General features: G+C 36.9%; 4 protein-coding genes across 12 annotated transcripts; 3 read left to right on the top strand and 1 right to left on the bottom strand.

Annotated features, from left to right (window-relative positions):
• Nucleotides 1-826: 826 nt before the first annotated feature.
• On the top strand, nucleotides 827-3,661 carry LOC121745354 (cytokinin riboside 5'-monophosphate phosphoribohydrolase LOG8-like). Of its 6 annotated transcripts, none has more exons than XM_042139225.1 (7): nucleotides 827-1,261; nucleotides 1,516-1,613; nucleotides 1,712-1,742; nucleotides 2,059-2,301; nucleotides 2,376-2,519; nucleotides 2,720-2,825; nucleotides 2,976-3,181. In XM_042139225.1, exons 1-6 carry the CDS (start codon nucleotides 1,145-1,147, stop codon nucleotides 2,804-2,806), a joined length of 720 nt encoding a protein of 239 aa, XP_041995159.1. In that variant the 5' UTR covers nucleotides 827-1,144; the 3' UTR covers nucleotides 2,807-2,825; nucleotides 2,976-3,181. The 6 variants fall into 6 exon arrangements, with proteins under 6 accessions (XP_041995159.1, XP_041995158.1, XP_041995157.1 ...); XM_042139223.1 differs by lacking the exon at nucleotides 2,976-3,181 and adding an exon at nucleotides 3,341-3,661 and having other exon boundaries at nucleotides 828-1,261; nucleotides 2,717-2,825; XM_042139222.1 differs by having other exon boundaries at nucleotides 828-1,261; nucleotides 2,717-2,825.
• A 631-nt stretch (nucleotides 3,662-4,292) lies between these two features.
• LOC121745508 (protein CLP1 homolog) lies at nucleotides 4,293-4,987 on the top strand. The gene is made up of 3 exons (XM_042139448.1): nucleotides 4,293-4,545; nucleotides 4,701-4,769; nucleotides 4,846-4,987. Exons 1-3 carry the CDS (start codon nucleotides 4,342-4,344, stop codon nucleotides 4,933-4,935), a joined length of 363 nt encoding a protein of 120 aa, XP_041995382.1. The 5' UTR covers nucleotides 4,293-4,341; the 3' UTR covers nucleotides 4,936-4,987.
• A 4,904-nt stretch (nucleotides 4,988-9,891) lies between these two features.
• Nucleotides 9,892-11,069, top strand: LOC121745507 (protein CLP1 homolog). 3 transcript variants are annotated; one of them, XR_006038846.1, is made up of 3 exons: nucleotides 9,892-10,093; nucleotides 10,639-10,688; nucleotides 10,792-11,069. XR_006038846.1 is itself a non-coding variant. In XM_042139446.1 (3 exons), exons 1-3 carry the CDS (start codon nucleotides 10,029-10,031, stop codon nucleotides 10,951-10,953), a joined length of 399 nt encoding a protein of 132 aa, XP_041995380.1. In that variant the 5' UTR covers nucleotides 9,892-10,028; the 3' UTR covers nucleotides 10,954-11,069. The 3 variants fall into 3 exon arrangements, 2 of the variants coding, with proteins under 2 accessions (XP_041995380.1, XP_041995381.1); XM_042139446.1 differs by having other exon boundaries at nucleotides 10,517-10,688; XM_042139447.1 differs by lacking the exon at nucleotides 9,892-10,093 and adding an exon at nucleotides 10,103-10,516.
• A 1,205-nt stretch (nucleotides 11,070-12,274) lies between these two features.
• Nucleotides 12,275-15,681, bottom strand: LOC121745381 (eukaryotic initiation factor 4A-3). 2 transcript variants are annotated; one of them, XM_042139256.1, is made up of 5 exons: nucleotides 15,532-15,681; nucleotides 14,934-15,003; nucleotides 14,707-14,816; nucleotides 14,101-14,531; nucleotides 12,275-13,145 (listed from the first exon to the last, which is right to left on the bottom strand). In XM_042139256.1, the coding sequence occupies exons 2-5, from the start codon at nucleotides 14,999-15,001 to the stop codon at nucleotides 12,510-12,512; spliced, it is 1,245 nt and encodes a 414-aa protein (XP_041995190.1). In that variant the 5' UTR covers nucleotides 15,002-15,003; nucleotides 15,532-15,681; the 3' UTR covers nucleotides 12,275-12,509. The 2 variants fall into 2 exon arrangements, with proteins under 2 accessions (XP_041995190.1, XP_041995192.1); XM_042139258.1 differs by lacking the exon at nucleotides 14,934-15,003 and having other exon boundaries at nucleotides 15,532-15,658.
• Between the last annotated feature and the right edge of the window lie 7,257 nt (nucleotides 15,682-22,938).

Below are 22,938 nucleotides of genomic sequence, written 5' to 3'. Positions count from 1 at the left end.
AGGGATAGAGTTGTAGTGTAGTGTTATTGGGACCTTAATTAGGACCCCTCAATATATTTTTATAATATTTTATTGATTCAATTTTTCCAACATTAATCGAATGAAATTGGAGACAACAATCTTAACTTTACTTCCCAGATCCATAAATATATTGTGCAACCCTATATTGTCCAAAAAAAGACTTGGCCAAAATATAAGATCCATTAAAAACACAATCTAGTGAAATAAACATAGTATCCAATAAAATTCTATTTAGTCACAATCATATAAAAGGTCATATTAATCACTAAATTTTATAGAGTTCAAATTGTGTTTTGCCTCCCAAAGAAGCGAGAAATCAATTCGATTAGTCATCTATACTTATAATTTTTTTTAAAAATGCATTTAGATGAAAAATACTTCATTCATGTAAATTATAAATTTATAACATGCACTACTTGTGTAAACTTAAACATTAAAGGTTGTTTGTCTAATAACATAAAATTATTCTAGCTATGTTTGACTTTCATGTGCTATTATTAATAATCTTTCATAAAATTTATCCGATTCTAGGCAGACCAATTCAAATAATATGATCGCAGCAATTTTTAAAAATAAATATTATAGGAAGTAGGTTCAACTATAATGTATCGATCCTGGTCGAAGATTGGATTCTTGATGCATTCAAATCTTATTTAAAATTTTATTCTCGATTAATATATATGATGAGTATAGATCTCACACGCAATTTGGATTGGTTTAAATTTCAGATGCCGACATATATAGAGTATGTGGGCTACCTGGTGTTTTCTTTAATCTTTAATAAACCAGTTTTTGCAAAAAAAAAAATTAATAAACACACACACACACACACGTCTGATGAACCTTTTATGATTTATTGGGCTTCTTTATTCAGTAAAATCAAGAAATACCCAGATTGTCTTTTTTCTTTCCCTTTTCCATTTTTCTCCGATTCTTTATTACTTTTAGGCTTGTTTTGTCTATTTCATGTGTATTGAGATATGGGCTTAGTATCTTGTGTATATTTATAGGAGTGAGTGAGAGAGATACTCCATAAGAGAAGGGTCATTTTCTTTTGTTATCTTTTGGCTCTCACATTATTAAAGATTGGATTTTGTGGGATTGTGAGAGCATTTGAATTGGAATGGAACTCAATTCAAGAAACGTCAACAAGTTCAAGAAAATATGTGTCTTCTGTGGGAGTAATCCAGGCCACAGACAAGTCTTCAGTGATGCAGCTATTGACTTGGGAAATGAACTGGTATGTCTGTGTGTGTTTCTGTTTGTTCTTACCATTTTTTATTGCAATTATAAAGTCAATCTTTGTATTGAAACCTTAATCATGGTTGACAAAAGTATTGACTTTGAGTGTTTTTTTAGGATTGAGCTGTGTGTGTGTTCATGATGTTACATGTGAACTGTTGTTGATTATGTTATTTTGTTGTTGTTTATATATGCGATTTTGATAATGCTAAATATGGATTATTGTTAGTAAAAATGTGATTTTGAATGCAGGTGAAGAGGAAAATAAACTTGGTTTATGGAGGTGGGAGTGTAGGGCTAATGGGACTATTGTCACAGAGAGTTTATGATGGTGGTTGCCATGTTCTTGGGTAAGGGTTCTAGATGAATGATTTTCTTGGCCCGAAATCTGGGTTTACAGGCTTATTACTTAGCCTAATTTGACTGCATTTGTTGCTTGAATGTGCAGAGTTATCCCTAAAGCGCTTGTTCCTGTTGAGGTATGTGCTCAAGATTTTGCAGCTTCTATTCACCATCTTTGAGTTTCATCTGCATTCATAACTAGTAGTATTACTAAATGAATCGACGCATTTGTCCCTTAATCGCCTTGATGAAGTTGATGTCTTCTTGAGTTGGGCCTCAAATCTTGGACTTTTGCAGCTTATTTTTCACCATCTTTGAGTCTTGTCTGCATTTGTAGTTAGTTGTATTACTAAGTGCCGTGAGGAAGTTGGATTTTGGTGCCATCTTTGATAATGCTGGTGAAGTAGTTATAATCTCGAATAAGGCACAATGGATTTCTCTTGCACTCGACAGATATCAGGAGAGACCGTTGGGGAAGTGAGGATCGTTTCTGACATGCACGAAAGGAAGGCTGATATGGCTCGTGAGGCTGAAGCGTTTATCGCTCTTCCAGGTATAAAACTGAAGCTTTGTTTCATTTTGATTCTTAGTTTTGTAATTGCTGAGCAGCGTTTGAACTTCTTAGGAGGATATGGAACGATGGAGGAGTTACTCGAGATGATAACTTGGGCACAGCTTGGGATCCATAAAAAGCCAGTGATGCATCTTTTCCTTCGTCTTGTCGGATTATATACATGTTTCCAGTTATTTACTTTTGATGCGGACTACAGGTTGGCTTGCTAAACGTTGATGGCTACTACGACCCTTTGCTTGCGTTATTCGATAAAGGTGTTGAAGAAGGCTTCATAAAACAAGCTGCTAGGCACATAGTTCTTTCAGCTCCTACTGCTGAAGAGCTGCTAACAAAAATGGAGGTAATGTCTCACGAGTGATTGTAGTTTGTGAATAACCCGTGTAAGCCCTCGTTTCCAGTAAATGGATCCCGTATTTGTGTTCAAATTGTAGCAAGTAAAAGGATAGTCTAATATCATCAACACAGCTTGTTCTGTTCATTCTTGAATAGTAGTATAATGTTTTCTTGAACAAGTTTGTACAATTTTTGAATTTGCAGCAGCACGCCCCTTTTGATGACCACGTTGCGCCTCATGAAAGCTGGCAGATGGAGCAACTGGAGAACTACGCACCGAAGAGAGAGAAGTGAGGGGGAGTTCCTTTTCGTGGTAGGCCTATCGACTCGATAGAAACCTGATGTGGTTAATTGTTATTGCATAGTGTGTTTAGAGTTTGTCTGGGAAGGGGCCACCATAAAGTTCAACTTCCCATCACAGTTATTGCTTCTGTTTAGGCTTGATTTTTACTCTTGTTTACAGTGGTGAAACGCGCAACGTCGATTCAAACATGAGAGCCTTTTCATCATAGAAGATATGATTTATGCTTAGTCTATGGTCCCATTGAAATGAACATGCTCTTGCATATAATATAAGGGAAAAAACAGTATTGTGGTGCAGAGGCAAAATTTGCCTTGATCAAACTGTGAATGTGTGTATGAATAAATCTTAGCTCTACTTATGATTTAGTCTAAAGCTTTTAGCTCTTAACTCTTTTATTCAGTCCAACAGGAACTTCAGTTGTTCTTAAAACATGGATTCAAAGGCTGTATCAATTATTTTCATACTAATATTATATGCTTAAGCTCGTTTGGACGATCATTTGATTGAATCTCTTCATCTCGAAGGCGGGCAGGCCTACTAGGGTAACAAGAGCTCGCTCCTTAATGGCATGAAACGAGATTTATGAATAAATTACCCGTTGTGACCTGACTCGACCGCATGTCACATGCATCTCTGTTGAGGCCAGGCTAGAAGGCCCCTTTTTCTTTCTGGAATTTATTGATTTGATTGAAGAAATGGTGGGTCAAAATGAGAGAGGATTATGTTTTGGAGTTTTTAAGGTGGCACAGCTTTAGGGTTGTCCTTTTGATGGGTTGTAGATTTTGTCTACATCTCTCTCTCTCTCTATGTCTCTTTCTTATCTTAGATTTTGATGAGCCAAGTAATTTTTAAGGGATACTTATTTTATATAGTATTCTTGATGACATGACCAAAAAATAAGTTACTATTAGTCATCAATTCAAAAGCGTTTTTCACTCGTTTTGCAATGCAATTATTTTCTATTTGTCTCAAATTAGCAAAACGTGTGATACAATGACAGTGACAAAGGGTTACGACCTTCGAAGGTGATAACATCCTATACAACCAACACATCATAATTTTTAAAGGGGACACATGTTAAGGCTAAGCGGAGCGAAAATGATTTTTATGAGACGAGAATGCGTATATCGTTTCACTTTTGGTCGTCGATGTGTTGACAAGCCGATCGTGGCAATCAAGGTCGCGATGACCTCAATCGAGCAGTGTTGGCTTTAGTGTTGAGTTCAATGAGAAATATCTTCATGATATTTTTTTTAATAAATGTTAATCTTCTAAGGCAATAATTTATAAACATACTAAATTAATAGTCCTAATCCTAATGATAAAGCTTGGTAAAACTATCAGTTTAATAGATAATTTATTTATTTCTATTATGTAATTTAAGTAGTAGTATTTATTTTTAAATTAATACTCCTACAACAATATTTAACCTCATAGACATAGTGTAATTCAATTTAGGCCTATATAAATTTGAAGAGTATTATGACACAATGCTTGTTCAACAGATACAGCGAAACAGCTCCAAATGGCTTACGGCGGCTGCGCCGTAGCTCCGACCGCGCCGCCAGGTAGCTCGGAAACAGTAAGACATGTAAAGCTTGACAAAGAGTGTGAGTTGAGAATCGAAGTCGGTCCCGATTTTCCTCTTCGCCTGCGGTTGGTCAGCGGCACTGCCGAGATATTTGGAACGGAGATTCGCCTCTCGTTTCCTCCAGGGCACAAATTTGCTGTATGTAGTAGTAGTAGTAATAGTTTTGATCATTTCATTTCCGTAATTTCGAAAAGTCTATGTTCAATCACATGACAATTTTTGTCTTCGATTTCGCAGCTTTTAACCTAACTCAAAGGGATTATGCTTAGATTATTGTATGTATTTCCGTTCAGGTTTTTACTTGGTATGGCGCTACAATTGAAATTGATGGTTCTACTGAAACTGATTATACGGCTGATGAGGTAATCATAGTTTATCACCGTGGAATGTTTCTACACATTGCCGGTTTAACTGTTTTTCTGTGACGCCCATGATCAGCTATATCAATGTGCATGCTGTGTTATGAGGATTGGGGCAAAACTGCACAATCAGTTCAGTTCGGTTACCAATATACTGTTCGGCGATTAGGGACCGATATGCTGTTCAGTGATCTGACGAACTGCAATCATGCTCGGTGATTGGTCGAGTTTGTAGTCGTGCTCAGGGATTAACCGAGCTCAATGTTCGGTGTTGAGCTCGGTGCTCAGTGCTCGGTGTTGGTGCTCGGTGTTGGCCGAACTTAAACGAGTTCGGAGTTGACAGTTGTTATTAACTGATGCACGTCGTCGGATGCGACTAGTTAGTTAGCTTTAAATGAAAGCCGTTAGGTTGAACTAGTTGTTAGATAAGTGTTAGTTAAATAGAGCCGAGCTGTGGAAAAAGAAAAGAAAATTTTTTCATCCAAGAGTTTTGTAATCTTCCACACAAATAAAACACAAGATTTCCATTGACTCTCCAAGAATTGTTTTTTTGCTTATTCATTTTCATATCAAGTATTCGTTCTTCTCGTTCCGGAATCGATCTCGTTGTGATAACAAGATTGAGTCGCGTATCTGATAGCATTACAAATTGGCGCCGTCTGTGGGAATCGAAGAAGGACGACGAATTCAACAATGTCTACCGCAAAGTTCGACGTTGAGAAATTCACCGGCGAAAATGATTTCGGCCTGTGGAGATTGAAGATGAGAGCTGTTCTGATGCAGCAAGGCGTCTGGGATTATGTGAAATCCAAGACGGACAAGAAAGAGATTCAAGGGATGGATGCGGCGAAATGTCAAGAACTGGAATACAAGGCGTATAGCTCGATTGTCTTGTGCCTCAGCGATAGAGTCTTGAGGGAGGTTCAGAAAGAGGATGATGCCGCGGGAGTGTGGGAGAAATTGGAGAAAATATATATGGAGAAGTCAATCTCCAATAGGTTGCATCTCAAGCAAAGATTGTTCAACTTTAGATTTTCTGACTCCAAGAATCTGGCGGATCAGCTGGAAGATTTTCGAAAGTATATAGATGATCTTGAGGGTGTGGATGATCCCATGAAAGATGAGGATAAAGCTTTGATGTTATTGAATGCTCTGCCTCAGAGTTTTGAGCAATTCAAAGACTCAATACTTCTTGGAAGGGATTCGAAAGTGACTTTGGAGGAGGTATTTTCTGCATTAAAGCTGAAGGCAATGCAGAAATGTGTCAGCAAGCCAATCGATCAAGCTGCTGAAAGCCTCAATGTGAAGGCAACTTCAAAGAAACAATTCAAATTCAAGAAACCCCCATCTGACAAGTGGAAGCCAAGATCATCTAAGGAAGGAGATCAAAAGGAATCTAGAAGCTGCTTCTGGTGTAAGAAACCAGGACACATCAAGCAAAATTGTTTTGCTTGGAAGAAAAAGCAATCTGAAAATCACAAAGGAGATGGTACAGCAGCTATCACTGAGGAAATTGAAGAGGCAAGAGCTCTCAATGTGGTGGAGGATAGCCCATTATCAAGGCTATGGATCATGGACTCAGGCTGCAGTTTCCATATGTCCTCCAATCTCGACTGGTTCCAAGATTTAAAGGAATCTGAAGGCTCGGTGTTGCTGGGAGATGACCATGTGTGTGATGTAAGGGGTGTTGGGAGCATATGTTTGAGGATGGACAATGGAATTTTCAGAACTCTCACTGATGTGAGATACATCCCATCCATTAAAAGGAATCTTATATCCTTGGGTCTTCTTGAGAAGAATGGCTACGAATTGACTCTCTTTGGTGGAGAGATGCTTGTCAAAAAGGATGGCCAAATGATCATGAAGGCTGTCAGAAACAATGTGCTCTATTATCTGAAAGCTGAGGCAGTTGCTGGAACAGCTAACAACACACAAAAGACCATCAATTGGCATGCTAGGCTGGGCCATGTGGGGGACACTGGGCTGATGCAGCTGGTAAAGCAAGGCATTATTCAGATGGCTGATTCAGAGATACAAAGAGCCATTGGATCGTGTGAAGAATGTATTCTTGGCAAAAACAAGAAGCTGCCATATGGAGTGGGCAAACATAACTCAACACAACCTCTCCAATATGTTCACAGTGACATATGGGGCCCTGCACCAGTAAATAGCATTGGAGGAGGCAGGTATTTCTTATCATTTGTTGATGATTTTTCAAGAAAGGTTTGGATAATGATCATGAAAGAAAAGTCAGAGACCTTCAAGAAATTTCAGGAGTGGTGTACTGCAGTTGAGCTAGAAAAGGGGAAGCCTTTGAGATGCCTAAGAACTGACAATGGGCTGGAATTTTTGTCCCATGAGTTTGATGAGTTTTGCAAGAGAAAAGGAATTAAAAGGCATAGAACGGTGCCTCACAACCCACAACAAAATGGGGTCGCCGAGAGAATAAATAGAACCATTCTTGAAAGGGTAAGATGCATGTTGATAGCATCTGGAATGTCAAAACCATTTTGGGCAGAAGCAGCCTCCACAGCTGTTGTTTTAATCAACAAATGCCCCTCTGCTGCCATTGAAAATCAGACTCCGGATAGTAGATGGTATGGATCTTATGGAGACTATTCAAAATTAAGACCATTTGGGTGTAGAGCATATGCTCACATCAAACAAGGAAAGCTGGAACCAAGGGCTCTCAGATGTGTGATGATAGGCTATCAGGTTGGAGTTAAAGGTTACAGATTATGGTGCTGTGAGGAAGGGAATAAGAAGGTTGTCATCAGTAGGGATGTTATTTTCAGGGAATCTGAAATGCCTTTCTTCATGAAGCAAGTTCAGACTGTTGAGTTTGAGGTGGAGGGTCAGAGGGAATCCTCATCTGATGCTGTAAGAAGTCCACCAGATACTGTGAGAAATTCACAAGAAACCAGTGTTGGTGGATCCTCTGAACATGAAAGTAACATCAAGACTCCACAGAGACTGGTTGCAAGAGACAGAACCAGAAGAAGGATCAAGCTCCCTTCCAGATTTCAGGATTTTGATATGATGCACTATGCACTGGCCATAGCTGAGGAGATGGACTATCATGAGCCTTCAAATTACAAGGAAGCAATAAGGAGTCCGGAGAAGGATCAGTGGCTATTAGCCATGCAGGAGGAGATTGATAGCTTGTACAAAAATCACACATGGATTTTGGTGTTGAGGCCAACTGATCAGAAAACAGTTGGTTGTAAATGGATTTTTAAGAAGAAAATTGAGGCCTTCAACAACAATCAAATCAGATTTAAAGCCAGGTTGGTGGCCAAAGGCTTTACACAAAAGGAGGGAGTAGATTATAATGAAATATTCTCCCCTGTGGTAAAGCATAGCTCCATCAGGATTCTACTTGCCATTGTTGCTCAGAGAAATTGGGAATTGCAGCAACTCGATGTCAAAACAGCCTTTCTTCATGGAGAGCTCGAAGAGAAAATTTACATGGAGCAGCCTCCTGGTTTTGTCCAACCAGGAAATGAAGGAAAGGTGTGTTTGCTGAAAAGAAGCTTGTATGGTCTAAAACAAAGTTCAAGACAGTGGTATCTCAGGTTCAATGAGTTCATGCATAAGATCGGTTTTGAGAAGTCTTTGTATGATCATTGTGTCTTCATCAAGAGAAGAGGTGGAGTTGCTGTGGCATATCTACTATTGTATGTAGATGATATGCTGATCTCTGCAGAGCATAAGGAAGAGGTGGAGTTAGTGAAAGGTGATCTGAAATCTGAATTTGATATGAAGGATCTTGGAGATGCAAAGAAGATCCTTGGAATGGAGATCATAAGGGATAGAGACAAGAAAAGGATATGGCTAACTCAGAAAGATTACATCAGGAATGTGATCAAGAAATTTCAGATGGATAAAAGCAAACCAGTGAGTGTGCCCCTGAGCCAGCAGTTTAAGCTCAGTGTAAATCAGTGCCCTAAAGATGATAGTCAGAGAAGAGAGATGGATAAAATCCCATATGCAAACATAGTGGGAAGCATCATGTACACCATGGTGTGTACAAGGCCAGACATCAGCCAAGCCATAAGTGTTGTGAGCAGATACATGGCAGATCCAGGTATGGAGCATTGGCATGCTTTAAAATGGATACTAAGGTATCTGAATGGTACTCAGGATTATGGCATACTGTTTGATGGAAGTAAGAATTTTGATGCACAGCCTCTATTGGGATATTGTGATTCTGATTTTGCTACTAACATTGACACAAGGAAGTCCCAATCCGGCTATGTTTTCTGCATGTATGGAGCTGCTGTAAGTTGGAAGTCGAGTTTGCAATCTGTGGTGGCACTCTCAACAACTGAGGCAGAATATATTTCCATGGCTGAGGCCATAAAGGAGAGCATGTGGCTGAAAGGAATCTGCTCGGATTTTGGAGTTGATCAAGGAGCTGTGACTGTATTATGTGATTCAAATAGTGCCATATGTTTGTCAAAACATCAGACATTCCATGAGAGGAGCAAGCATGTGGATATTAAGCTTCATTTTGTGAGGGATGAAGTTGAAATGGGCTCAGTGAAGATTGAAAAGGTAGCTACTGAGCACAATGCAGCTGATATGCTAACAAAGGTGTTGCCCGGACTTAAGTTGAAGTATTGCATGGATTTGGTGAATCTGATTCAGCTGGAGTGATTGTGGAAGATGGATGAAATCTATGGATTGTCCAGTTATGTCCCAAGGTGGAGATTTGTTATGAGGATTGGGGCAAACCTGCACAATCAGTTCAGTTCGGTTACCAATATACTGTTCGGCGATTAGGGACCGATATGCTGTTCAGTGATCTGACGAACTGCAATCATGCTCGGTGATTGGTCGAGTTTGTAGTCGTGCTCAGGGATTAACCGAGCTCAATGTTCGGTGTTGAGCTCGGTGCTCAGTGCTCGGTGTTGGTGCTCGGTGTTGGCCGAACTTAAACGAGTTCGGAGTTGACAGTTGTTATTAACTGATGCACGTCGTCGGATGCGACTAGTTAGTTAGCTTTAAATGAAAGCCGTTAGGTTGAACTAGTTGTTAGATAAGTGTTAGTTAAATAGAGCCGAGCTGTGGAAAAAGAAAAGAAAATTTTTTCATCCAAGAGTTTTGTAATCTTCCACACAAATAAAACACAAGATTTCCATTGACTCTCCAAGAATTGTTTTTTTGCTTATTCATTTTCATATCAAGTATTCGTTCTTCTCGTTCCGGAATCGATCTCGTTGTGATAACAAGATTGAGTCGCGTATCTGATAGCATTACATGCTGTGCTGGATGCTAGACGAAACCGTGCAAAAGCTTCACCCAGTGATTCTGATGATTCTCAGGTAGCATTATGTTCATGTTCGTTTCTTTTACTCATCTAGTCTCTCTGTTTATTGTATAACATGTTCTGCCACGATTTACGTTTGTAAAATTGTGAGTGTTCTGCTAATACTTCCATAATAGAAAATTGTAAAATGGAGGATATGAAGAGTTTCCTTGTGCTGTATCCACATGGTAATGCGGTGATATCTTGTTGAGTTGAGATGAGTAAATGATTGCATGGATGATGAAAGGGTTTGCCACTACTTCACAATGCTCTGCTCTTTGCAGCATTTCAATTTAATCCTGTAAAGGAATGGTTTTTCTTGATAAAATGAAACAAATTCTGGCTTGTCGTGTTGATGTCCAACACTAAAGTTAGGATATTTGAAGAAGAAAACACCAGATGTTCTGCTCTTATGGCATTTGTTCTGGTTTTGGGTCAGGTATCTGTTTTTTGCTGGTCTGCACGTGCCTATTGAACATGTTCTTTTTGGACTGTTTGAAAACGTTCCTTGCCTTGTACATCAATGTCTTACTTGTGATATAATTTATTCTGGTGGTGTAGTCTCGAGAAATGCAAAAGTCCGTCAGAAGGCCAGGGGTTCTAGAATACGTGTATGCGTCTTCAAACTAATAACATGGTTATTTGATTCTACATTACCAGCATTATTTCTATTTTTGTGTTCCTCCTCTGAGCTGCCTTTCACCTTGACTGCAGGAGTACTTCTACAGCCCTGCGAACGATCTTTCCCCTCATTCGAATACAGCCAATTTCAGTGATTTGTTAATCTATCGTATTGGTGGTGGACCCCAAGTCCCACGCTCTGCTCTGCCAGTTGGTGCTGAACCAGTCTCGGATCGTTTAAGAGTGAATCCATGAACCACATAGTGATTTTTTTCGTGATCTTATATAGTCGGTTGACGTATTTGGATTTTGCATGGTTTTAGAGGGTTGTCTTGGATTATTTTGATTATATTTCTATATTTTGGTATGTTTACATGTTTGTTTAGAAATGATAGAAAATGGATTAGAAAATGTACACAAAATATGTGGATGCGCAGCAGCCTTGTTTGAGTCAATGTTTCTCGTGATTTTGAAGTCTGATAAACCTCTAATACATATCATTCTCTTCGTCTTCGAAAGAGCTTCGCGTGGATATATTGCACGCCTCAATCGGAGCTTTGTAGAGAAAGTTATGACCGTTACAAAAACTGCTCGCTGTGCAGAAGCTTTCAACCCGACGGGCCGACCCGTAACCCGAACGGGTCAGCCCGCCAAACCCGACAACCCGAACGGGTCAGCCCGAATGGCCCGATTTTAAATTCGGGCTGCGAAATTACAACCCTAACCCTGTATTTTTATCGGGTTATTTGGGCCAGCCCGCGGGTTCGGGTTACATTGACATCCCTACTTACAACTTTAGAAATTGTGTTTTTATTCCAAAACATAATAATACTAGTATAAATTAAAAAATTAAACAACTAACAAAATATCTTGATATTCAATTTGCGATGAAACTATGAGATCAAAACATGTGGCTTGAGTTGGTTTCTAGATGCCTCCACTAAAATTTTCTACGTGTAGATTCATAGATAATTATAAACTTTCACATTAGTCCAAATTTCGTTTTGAATTCCAAAAATGGCTTGCTACATCTATATACTATACTGTAATAATTTAGTAGCATAATTTTCTCAAAAACATTAATAATTAGTAGTAATTTAGTAGCATAATGACATTTCGAACAGACTAATAATTCCAATGTAGGAAATGGCAAAGGCAGAAAGAGAACAGGTTGTCTTCAAAATTAAGGAATTGATGTTTCTAGGAAACAACATAGGTATAAGTATCAATATATGATGATAAGCAAATTATTAATTCTATGATTTCTATCTCTCTCCTAGACCCTAGTTCACGTAGACTTCTTTTTCTTCATCTCTATTTTTTATAAAGAATAATACTTCAATTGCTTTCCAGGGATAATAAGTCCATAAGTTAATACTCATTGACAATTAGTATCTAGGTGTAAAAAGAAGACATAATAGACCCATTCAAAATTTAAATAAATTCTTTTCAAGATTTCAACTTTCGGTACAGTTCAATGTCACACCACTGAGAGTGAAATATCAACAGCAATCAAATACCAAAAAATTCTAAATTATTGGAAGAGAATATCACACAAACAAAAAAACAAAGCGAATTAAGTTTTAACTTAAAATACCCAAATATGAAATCCAAATATCATCCAAATTCTTTAGACAATTACAACACAGACAAAAACCAAAAATTTTGTAGTAGTTTTGGGAGAAGTCCCCTCTAAATAATGGCACTTAAAATCTCCCTTCCACACGTTAAAACTAACCTAGTGAAATAAGGGGCATAAGTTACTCAGAAGCAAAGGAAAATTAACCTCCGCGCCTCAATCCTCTTTCTCTCTAGAGGAGGTCAGCAACGTTGGCTGGGAGCTCCTCCACCGTCACATTGTAGAACTTTTGAATGTCGAAGAGCATGCGCTCGTCATCCTTGGTCACAAAGTTTATGGCAACACCCTTCCTCCCAAACCGCCCACTTCGTCCAATACGGTGTAGATAGTTCTCCGGCTGTGTCGGCAGATCATAGTTGATGACAAGGGAGACCTGCTGCACATCGATACCACGGGCCAGGAGATCAGTGGTGATGAGGACACGGGAGGAGCCGGATCTGAACTCCCGCATGATGATGTCTCTTGTGTTCTGGTCCATGTCACCGTGGGTGGCAGAGACAGTGTGGTCACGGCTGCGCATCTTGTCGGTCAGCCAGTCAACCTTGCGCCTGGTGTTGACGAAGATGACACTTTGGGTGATGGCCAGGGTCTCATAGAGATCACAGAGGGTCTCAAGCTTCCAGTCTTCCTTGTCCACATTAACGTAGAACTGCTTGATACCCTCTAGAGTTAGCTCATCACGCTTCACAAGGATACGAACCGGTTTGTTCATGAATTTCCTTGTGATCTCAAGAGCCTCTGGTGGCATAGTAGCGGAGAACACACCAACTTGAATCTTGGGAGGCAGCAACTGGAAGATGTCATAGATCTAATATAACAAACCACAGGTGTTAGATATAAACTAGTAGCATAAGAAGCAAAACTCCAAAATAAGTGGAAGCTGTGAGTATCTATTCTGATGTACGTCGTCTGAAAACTAGTGATAAACAACAACTAATTTTGTGCGAGCAGCGACTAGATTAGTAGGGATGTCAATGTAGCCCGCAACCCGTGGGCTGACCCGAATAACCCGCCAAATTTATAGGGTTAGGGTTGAAAATTTCTAGCCCGATAAAATTACAACCCGATTAGCCCGCACCCGATTAACCCGCAACCCGTTAGGGTCAAACCCGAAAACCCGATGGCCTGGCCCGAAAACCCGATAAAATTTCTATTGTTCTATTTGTTTGACTCCGAATTGGACAATTTCATTGATTATTTTTATAATATAGATAACTAAAAAATAACATTCAATTTTATATTAAACATATAAATTATATATTAAATTTTTATTAATATAATAATAAATAAATAAATAAATTAGAAACTTCTAATTCATTAATAAATATTTAAATTTATAAACATGTTTTAAAACATGCTTTAAAATATTTAAATTTATGTTTTATTTTACACAAATCTCAAATATTAGTATTTGATCATGTTTGTGTTTGAGTTTAAGTATAAATCTCAAATTTATCATAACTAAATATTTACATTTTATAAATATAACTAATTTTTGTCATTATTTATTGGATTAATCGCATGTTAATTTTATCGGTAGCAACCCGATTAACCCGCTGGGCCAGCCCGAAACCCGAGCGTTTAGGGTTAGGGTTGAACTTTTATAACCCGAAAAAATCTCAACCCGATTAGCCCGCACTCGATTGACCCACAACCCGAGTAGGGTCGGCCCGAAACCCGGTGGGCCGGCCCGATTGACATCCCTATAGATTAGAGCACAAAAAGCAAATGAGAATGCGAGTTAGAAAGGGCTAAATGAAAACCTGATCCTTGAACCCTCTGGAGAGCATTTCATCAGCCTCGTCCAACACAAACATTTTGATGTAATCCGGGCGCAGAGATTGCCTTCTCAACATGTCAAACACACGTCCGGGAGTACCTACCACAACATGAACTCCACTGGACAGAATGCGCTGATCTTCACGCACACTGGTACCTCCCACACAAGCATGAACTTTGACACCAAGATAGTCGCCCAAAGCTCTCATCACCTTCTCAATTTGCTGGGCAAGCTCACGGGTAGGTGCCAGAACAAGAGCCTGGCATTCAACAATGTTATAGTCTAGCTGCTGAAGGATCCCAGAGCAGAAGGTGGCAGTTTTCCCAGTTCCAGATTGGGCTTGTTGAATCACATCAAGCCCCTTGCAGAAGGGAACAATACCTCTCTGCTGAATTGCAGACGGCTTCTCAAAACCTTCAGAGAATAATATGTAAGAACACTATAGAGAGTGGATGTCACATTGCATTTCTTATAGCCAGAAACAGAAAATGAGATTGATCTGAACACTTTAGTTTCATCATGCATAAACATTATATCCGCACCGACAAGCAATCTATTAAATTTATTTGAAGGTTTTTGTTCTGCATACCGTAGGCATAGATGCCTCTCAGAAGATTTTCCTGTAAGCCCATGGCATCAAAACTGTCATAGACCTCATCATAGCTCGTAAAGAATTCCTCGCCACCTTCAGCTCCAAGCCTGTAATCATTTATTTGAATGGTTAGCGAATACAAGGAGAAAACACATGTAGTACTAAATAAGTACTTCTCTATGGAACATAGGAGACAAGATGGAAGCATATGAATAAAAACTAACAACTCATTCATCTTTGTATCAAACTGGCGAGCATCAAATTGAGAGCCTTCGGGTGCTAATCCAGCCATGACTGAAAGAGAAGACAAACATAAATAAACAAAAGAACTATCGCTCTCACTATGCGAAAACAATATCAGCAATGCAAACTAGAGTGCATAGTTCAATTAGGAAAAAAAATAACAACTTAATAGTACAAATCAAAATTCCTCCTATCCATAGCAGCAGCTACTAAAGTGAATATAGCCAAACCTAATCCTAGATAAAAAACACTATTTCTGGTTCTAACACTAAAAGGAAGCAGGTCAGTTCTCACTCCACGGTCACAAAGATAACTAGTAGCTCAGAAAAATTAAATGAAAATCTTCAATCACGCAACAAAAAAAAGCAGAACGAACAAGTAGATATTCCAAATAAATACACATGATTCAGATCAAGGCTGCAAAAGAGGAAAACGAAACGTAAATAGTAAAAAAGCAAAGCAAAACATTCCGATCGAAACAATCGAGGCAGACACAAATCAACCTAATCCGACGAATACAGGAATACGAACAACGCACGAACTTTCAAGGCGAGAAAACAAAGTCAGTGGTGAGGTTACCTGAATCAAAAGAGAGATCTGAAGATAGAGACGGTGTTGATTTTTGCGGCGACGAAGAGCCAAAAACTCCTCGGATCTACGCCGCGGAGTTGAGGAGAGAGAGAGAAATAGTTTTGACGGTGCAAAGTCGCTTAATTTTTTTAGGGGTTTGGATTAGGCCTTATTGACGGTTATGCCCCTCGCAAAACCGATTACGTTTTCAGACATGTGATTTATTGGGCCTTCATGTTGGGCCTATAGAGTGATCCGAGAATTGAATATACATTGTATAATCATGGAGTAGTAAATATTTGCTTGTGCATATTGCAAGGTTGGTCATTAGATTTTAAATAAAGAATAGTTGTACATTACTATCAGTAGAAAATTGCTTATTTTAATTGAGAATTTCAGCCATCATTTGAAAAGAACTACAGTGACTTATAAAGGAAAAATATACTACATCATTGACTCTTTTCATTTATTTACCTCTATTTGTCCATTTTAATTTAGTATAGATGCCTATTAGAACGTTTTTCTGATTATAGTCACAAAAAGAAGAAAAATAATATGGCGAACTGGGAAATATCTGAGCAACAAAGCTCACTATATTGGGCCAAATATAAGGATGTTTGCTATTATTGATTTTGGGACTTTTGGTCCAATAAAAATGACAGTGCTGTCTGTATTCAGGCCTAATAGAATAGAAGGATGTTTGCTGTAAGCTATTATTGATTTTGTGGCTTTTGGTCCAATAAAAATGACAGTGCTGTATTCAGGTATATTAAAGATATTTAAATGCTCCCTTCTTCCCGTCCCAACTAAGTTGATTTTGCCTTTAGCATTCAGATTCTTAAATCTATTAAAGATCTAATCTAAATTCAAGATGGACTGTATTGTTTTATTTAAATTTTTAAAATGAAGGACTGTAACTTTATAATGACTCAACAAGTCAACATTATGAAATGGTGAATAATTTGGGTGTTAGTGTTAGGGGAAGCAATCATATTGCTGAAAGAAACTAAAGATTTAGATGTGGAGAAAATATACGATAAAATGTGGAGTATTATTGTATTTTATTTTTACTCATATTTTATTTTACTTTCGAGTATCTGTACAATTTATTAAAGTATTATTATTGCAGTAGGTTATAAACGTGTCAAAAATAAAAAACTAAGATTAAATCAATTAATCATTATTGTATATACAATTGACCAATTAAAAGCAATAATAATGCTATCTGCAACACTGTCACTTATATGTTCCTTAACCGTCCCTTAAATTACTATTCACGGGGCCCACTGTACTTTTTTACTCTATCTCTTAACCAAGGGACGGAACCTGCAACCCTCCATCTCTTATCTGTCCCTTAACCGTCTCTTGAATTACTATTCATTCAATTTCATTTTTTATTTTTATTTCCAACAAATTCAATTAATAAAAAACACACTTCATTAAATAAAATAAAAATACAACTTAAAATTCTATAAAAATTAAAAACCTCATTAATAAAATCCTAAAAAAATTAAAAATACATAATTTAAATAAAAAACATATTTTTTATGGTGGATTAATTTGTGGGAATGATTTGATATTTATAGAAGTGATTGGAGGCTTTAAAAAAAATTAAAAATTTGTAAAAAATGCCTATAAACGGCTAGTATATTTTTTTGGGATATTTTTTTTATTTTTGAATTTTTCCTGAATTTTTAAAAAAATAAACAAAAAAAAAACACTTTTCCGGATAAAAACGACGTCCACTCGTGGGCCGGTGAGAGGGCGTCACGGACGAACCGGAGCTCGCCACGTCGCCAACGTGCGTGGCGAGACGTCTCGCAAGCTATCCATTCGGGACGGGCGTTTCTCCGTGACGGGATGTAGACGGAAGGCTGCAACGCCGTCCCTTAACCATTCCGTCACTTCGGGATGAGATAAGTGATGGCTAAGGGACGCGTTGCGGAAGGCCTAACATGGAGTAGTCACATTGCTACGTGGAACAAGTGGCGACTTCTATTAAGAGCATCTCCAATGGTGGAGGACATCCAATAGCCCTCACATAGCCTTCCCACTGCCACATCATCAACACTAAAATCCTCCTGCCACATCATCTGGGCATGCAACCGGACATCCAATAGCCCTCACATAGCCTTCCCATAGCCTATCCACATCACTAATAACAATTATATAATTTAATTTACAATCGTAGCAACATACATAATTTAATTTACGAGACAAATACGGGAAAATTGAATAATACTATTAAAATTTTAAAAAGTACAATAATTTACGAGACAAATACGAGAAAAAAGTACAATCTGCTGCCACGGGTACATGTTGTAGTACCCGGTCATCGGAGGCCAACCACCTACCACGGGAGCCGGGGGAGTCTGAGACACTCCCCCGGGAGCGCGTATATATAGTGTTTCGGAAAATTTTTTAAAAAAAATAAAAATCTGACGTCGGTCTGACGCCGATCCGGGGCCTACAATGGCGCCGTGAGGATCGGCGTCAGCCCAAGAATCGGCGTGGGCACGCCGATTTTGACGACGATTGGAGATGCTCTAAGGGAAAGTTTACTATTGTTGTACCACACACATCCATCATTGGATCAAATCAACCAGCTAATCCGTGGAAATAAAAGTACACTTAGACGCACTAATCAATCTTATTTAGTTTAATTAACTACGTTCGCTAATTACAACAAGACCACTGTGTTTACAACTTTAGACATTAGCAGCATCCACTGGTCATCATGCAGCCCTAGTTCCAACGATTCTCTAACAATGAATATCCAACATATAACAGTATATAGTACTCCTATACTTCGTCTATTTCGAGGTAGTTACATCATTTCTTTAAAAATTGATATATTAAATGTTAAAGCACAGATAGTATACTAAGAAAAGAATAAATTATTAATACCAAAAAATAAAATGTTAAAGACACTTTTTAATTTAATTAAGGATGTTAATTTATGTTTCTAAATATACCATCAGCGCTTAAAAGCGTCCTTATTATTAGTGTCCCAACTAAAATTAGAGGATCCAAATAGAAGTGGCCTATAAAAACAAAAGATTAAGTGAATTTTTCCTTAATTTAGGAACGCTTTCTTTTGCTTCCTAATGTTGTTATTTTTTAAAACTTTCCAACACAAGTGATTGCGTCTCAAATTTTATGTCACTAAAAGATAAGTTTTTTGCCGTGAAAGTAAGAGAGAGGGAGTGATAATAAAGTATGAGAGATGATAAAGTTTTGTCAAAAAAAAAGAAATGACTCAACTATTAGAGTTTGTATACTAGAAATCACCTCTCGAGTGATTGAATACTGTAAAACTCTATATTTTATTTTTTCCAATGGATGCAATAGATTATTAAGTGATGTCAAGAATGACTAATTATAACAATAGAGTGGTGAAATTTTAAGAAATATTTGAATATTTATGTACTCCATAAAGGAGGCTGCCTTTATTTCAACAAGCGTAACATATATTTTAAATTATACAAATATTATTAACTAATTAATAATGATTACCAGCATAATGAAAAAAAATAGGCACGACGTTATTGAGGGCAAAAACAAATACTGAAGTAAGCAAATAGGAGTACATCTATTATAAGTATGATATCTCTCTTCTTTTTTGTTTTGTTTTGTTGTTGCAAGAACTGTCGTCCCATTAATTATTAATGTGATACAGTATAAAAAGAAGAGCTCAGTCGGCCATGAAATTATGAAATTGCGAATCACTTTTGTATTTATTTATTTTTTACTGAAAAAAGTGAAATGCCATTTTCTGGAAAGGTTCGATGCACGTCCAAAGTCAAGCGGAATATAAAAAGAATCTGTATTATATTTTCATCCCATTCATTGATTGATATTATTGTAGTATTTCACTTTTCCTTTCTGGGGGGTGAGCATATCCTTTCCCAATCACAAATATTATTCAAGCAAAATTATGTTGGATTATTCGTGGTAATATGCATACCTTTAAGTTTAACGGAGTATATTTGATTTGCTTAGATTCGAAGTTTTGTACAAAGTCGAGATTACAGTAGTAGTATTTCAATAATATCGATTGTATAACTTGTATTGTATTAAATGCTCATAAATTTTGATCGCATCCAACATAATAACAAAATATATAAACATGGATGCTTTTTTATTATTTAAAGAGTTATTCCATCCATCTCCCAATAATTGTTCATTTTTGTTCAATTACGGATTTTAAGAAATGTAAAAATAAATGATTTGAAAAGGTTAATTGAATATGAATCACATTTTTATATAAATATATTAATCTTATAGTAAAATGTGAGTGAAATGAGTTAGTGGAATGTGAAACTTATTTATCATTCATAGTAAAAAATTGAAAATGAACAATTATTGGAGACGAACAAAAATAACAAAAGTGGACAATTAATGTGAGGCGGAGAGAGTATTTATCAACTACTCCACATTTTTTATGAATTACACTCTCTTCTTGGCATTCAAACATATATGACCACAAGTGTAATATAACACATCTGCAAGGTAACAAGAAAACTCTACTGTGTTATTTGTGTGAAAAACTTAAAAACCCAATTTTCGATTCTCGATTACATTACTAGCAGTAATTGTGTTCCATTTGACAATTTTAGAAATCAATTTTCACAACAATTGTACAAAAAGTATTAGTACTCCGTAATGGAGTAAGACCATCCACAACGCTCTTCCTATACCGTTCCTTAAACCACTATTTGAGGGCCCCACTGTACTTTTTTACTCAATTCCTTAACTAAGGAACGGAACCTGCAACCCTCCGTTCCTTAACCGTTCCTTAAATTACTATTCATTCAATTTCATTTTTTTTTTCCAACTAAATTCAATTAAAAAAACACACTTTATTAAAAAACAAACACACTTTATTAAAAAACAAACACACTTTATTAAAAAACACACAACATTAAAAAAAATTACAACTTAAACTTAAAAAAATAAAAAGCACACAATTAAAATCCTAAAAAAATAAAAAGCACACAATTAAAATCCTAAAAAAAATAAAAAGCACACAAGCAGAGTTGATTTGAGATGAAAATTGGGGTGGAAATAGAGAGGAATAGATGTGTGTTTGTGATTGAAATGAGTATGAAATAGGAGTATTTATAGAGTAAATAAATAAAAAAAATAAAAAAAAATACAAAACGGATATAAAAAAACGGTCACAATACCGTTGCAATTTTTTTTTTATTAAATTCAAATTTTTTTAAAAAAATTGAATTATTGCGTCACCGGGACGAAGCCCACTCGCGGGGCAGCGAGTGGGCTTCACGCGTCGAATGGGAGGCCGCCACGTCGCCTCGGCGCGTGGCGGAACGTTTCGTTCCGCGTTCCTCCGGAACGGAACGCTACACGGCATGGGCACGGAATGGCGACGGAACGGAGCCTGCAACGCGTGCCGCCGCGGAACCGTTCCGCCAGAACGGCATAGGAACCGCAACGGCACAGCGTTGCGGGTGCCCTAAATACTTATAGCACCAACTTTGTCAAATATGATTTGACTTCTTTAAGATAACCATATATCAAATCATAAGTTTCGTCCAAAACCAGCACCCGATTTCATTCCAATTTGATTTTTAAAGTTCTTAATTAAACAATTGATTGCAGCATGCAAACATGCACATGTATATATATAATGAATCGACACATTTGAGAGATGTGTATAACAGAATATAGATTTGGTAAGTTGGACTCAAATAAACGTTTCTCTCTCTCTCTCTCTCTCTCTCTCTCTACTCTTTTTTTGTTTCCCTAATTCAAACAAGTCTAGCCCAATCCATCGTAATAGAACAATATATATCTTTATTACAAGTGGGTATATGTGTTTATAATGCACTATCTTAGAATCGTTCATTTTCATTATTCTTTCTATAACTAGTGGCTAGGTGTTTGATTGAAACACCAATTCTCATTAGAAATGTCACAGAGTATAAAAGTTGGATAACCGATAATGTTAGCCCGCAATAATGAGTGGCTGTAAATTAAATAAATCACTAGCCTTCGAATATTTTAAAGCCCATATGTATATCTTAAAAGAAAATGTAATACTCGTTTTGATTTGATTAGATAACTGATTTTGCCAACAAATTAATCATAATTATATGTTCTGCATTTTATAGGGTCTGATATTGGACTTAAATTATTATGACAAATAATAAAACATAGAAAATTGAACTATTGGAATTTGACTTGTTTTACTTTTACACTTTGATACGATTCAGTTCAAATAAATATTGATAGTATAGAATAGAATGGTACTCCATATTTAAAAACTTTTGTTTGAAAAGTGTTAGTAGTAATTTCGCAATAGCAAACTTGATTTCATTTGTTGAATTTATAGTTAATAATAGTACTTGGTAGGGCTTCTATTTTTTCTCGAAAGGGTAGACAAATTTTAAAAAATTAACACGCCCACGTAAATACATAAGTTGACCAGAGTGTCAGAACAGGTAATTCCATAAAAAGAAATAAATTAAAATAAAGAAAATAGTAATAGTAAAAGATTTAGAATTACTAAATGCATTGGTAGGTGTATTTCAATTTATGACGCTCAAGACAAACCCTACCTTCTACTTCCCCAATTTTCTGTGTTTTAAAACCTTCAAACAATATCAATACAAGTGACTTAATATTGTGAACAGATGAGATAATATTTATAACCCTTAAAACCAGTATATATAGATTACAGTTAGAAAATCTATCATTATTTTTGTTCTGCATATACATGTCACTTTTAGTGAAATTATAATACTCCATGAATTTAGAATAGACATTAGTGATTAATACTCATCCAATATTTCGAGATTTGAGAATACAATGTTAAAAATTCACCATTTTCAGAAATAGATAAAAATAATAAATACTCCATTATTAGGTTTTCCTGAATTCAACTATAACAAGTTTTAATCAGTTTCGTGCTTTGCAGACAGAGTCTATGCTGGATCATAAATATTGAGATTATCAAGAATCAAGGAGATAAGAAACACAGATATAGTGGGCGTATATAAGGGAAAATTATTTATCTTTCGGCGTTACATTATCAATCAAGAATCAAGAAGATAACACACAGAGTGAGTGCATAACTGTGTGTATATTTTTTTTAATGTATTATTGTGTTGGGAGGTGCAAAATAAAATAAAAAATATAAACCGGCCCATAAAAAGATAAATCCACACATTTATTCCCACCGTTAAAAAGCATCAATTTGGGCAATTTTCTCATCCCTATATAAAGGGACAAACCCACCCCATTTCTCTACACCAAATCTAAAGCACTCTTCCTTTCTAATGGAACAGTTCCCACCACTGCCTCTCTCTTTTTAAGGGCTTCCAGATTTAGGGTTTTTTTATGTTTATTTTTCTTCCCCTCTTCCAAAATCTCCCTTTCTCTCTTCTTCTT

Source organism: Salvia splendens, chromosome 8 (genome assembly GCF_004379255.2).
Source record: "Salvia splendens isolate huo1 chromosome 8, SspV2, whole genome shotgun sequence".
Lineage (NCBI taxonomy): Eukaryota > Viridiplantae > Streptophyta > Magnoliopsida > Lamiales > Lamiaceae > Salvia > Salvia splendens.
The sequence above is the reverse complement of the archived record's forward strand: the minus strand, read 5'-3'. Positions and strand labels throughout refer to the sequence as shown.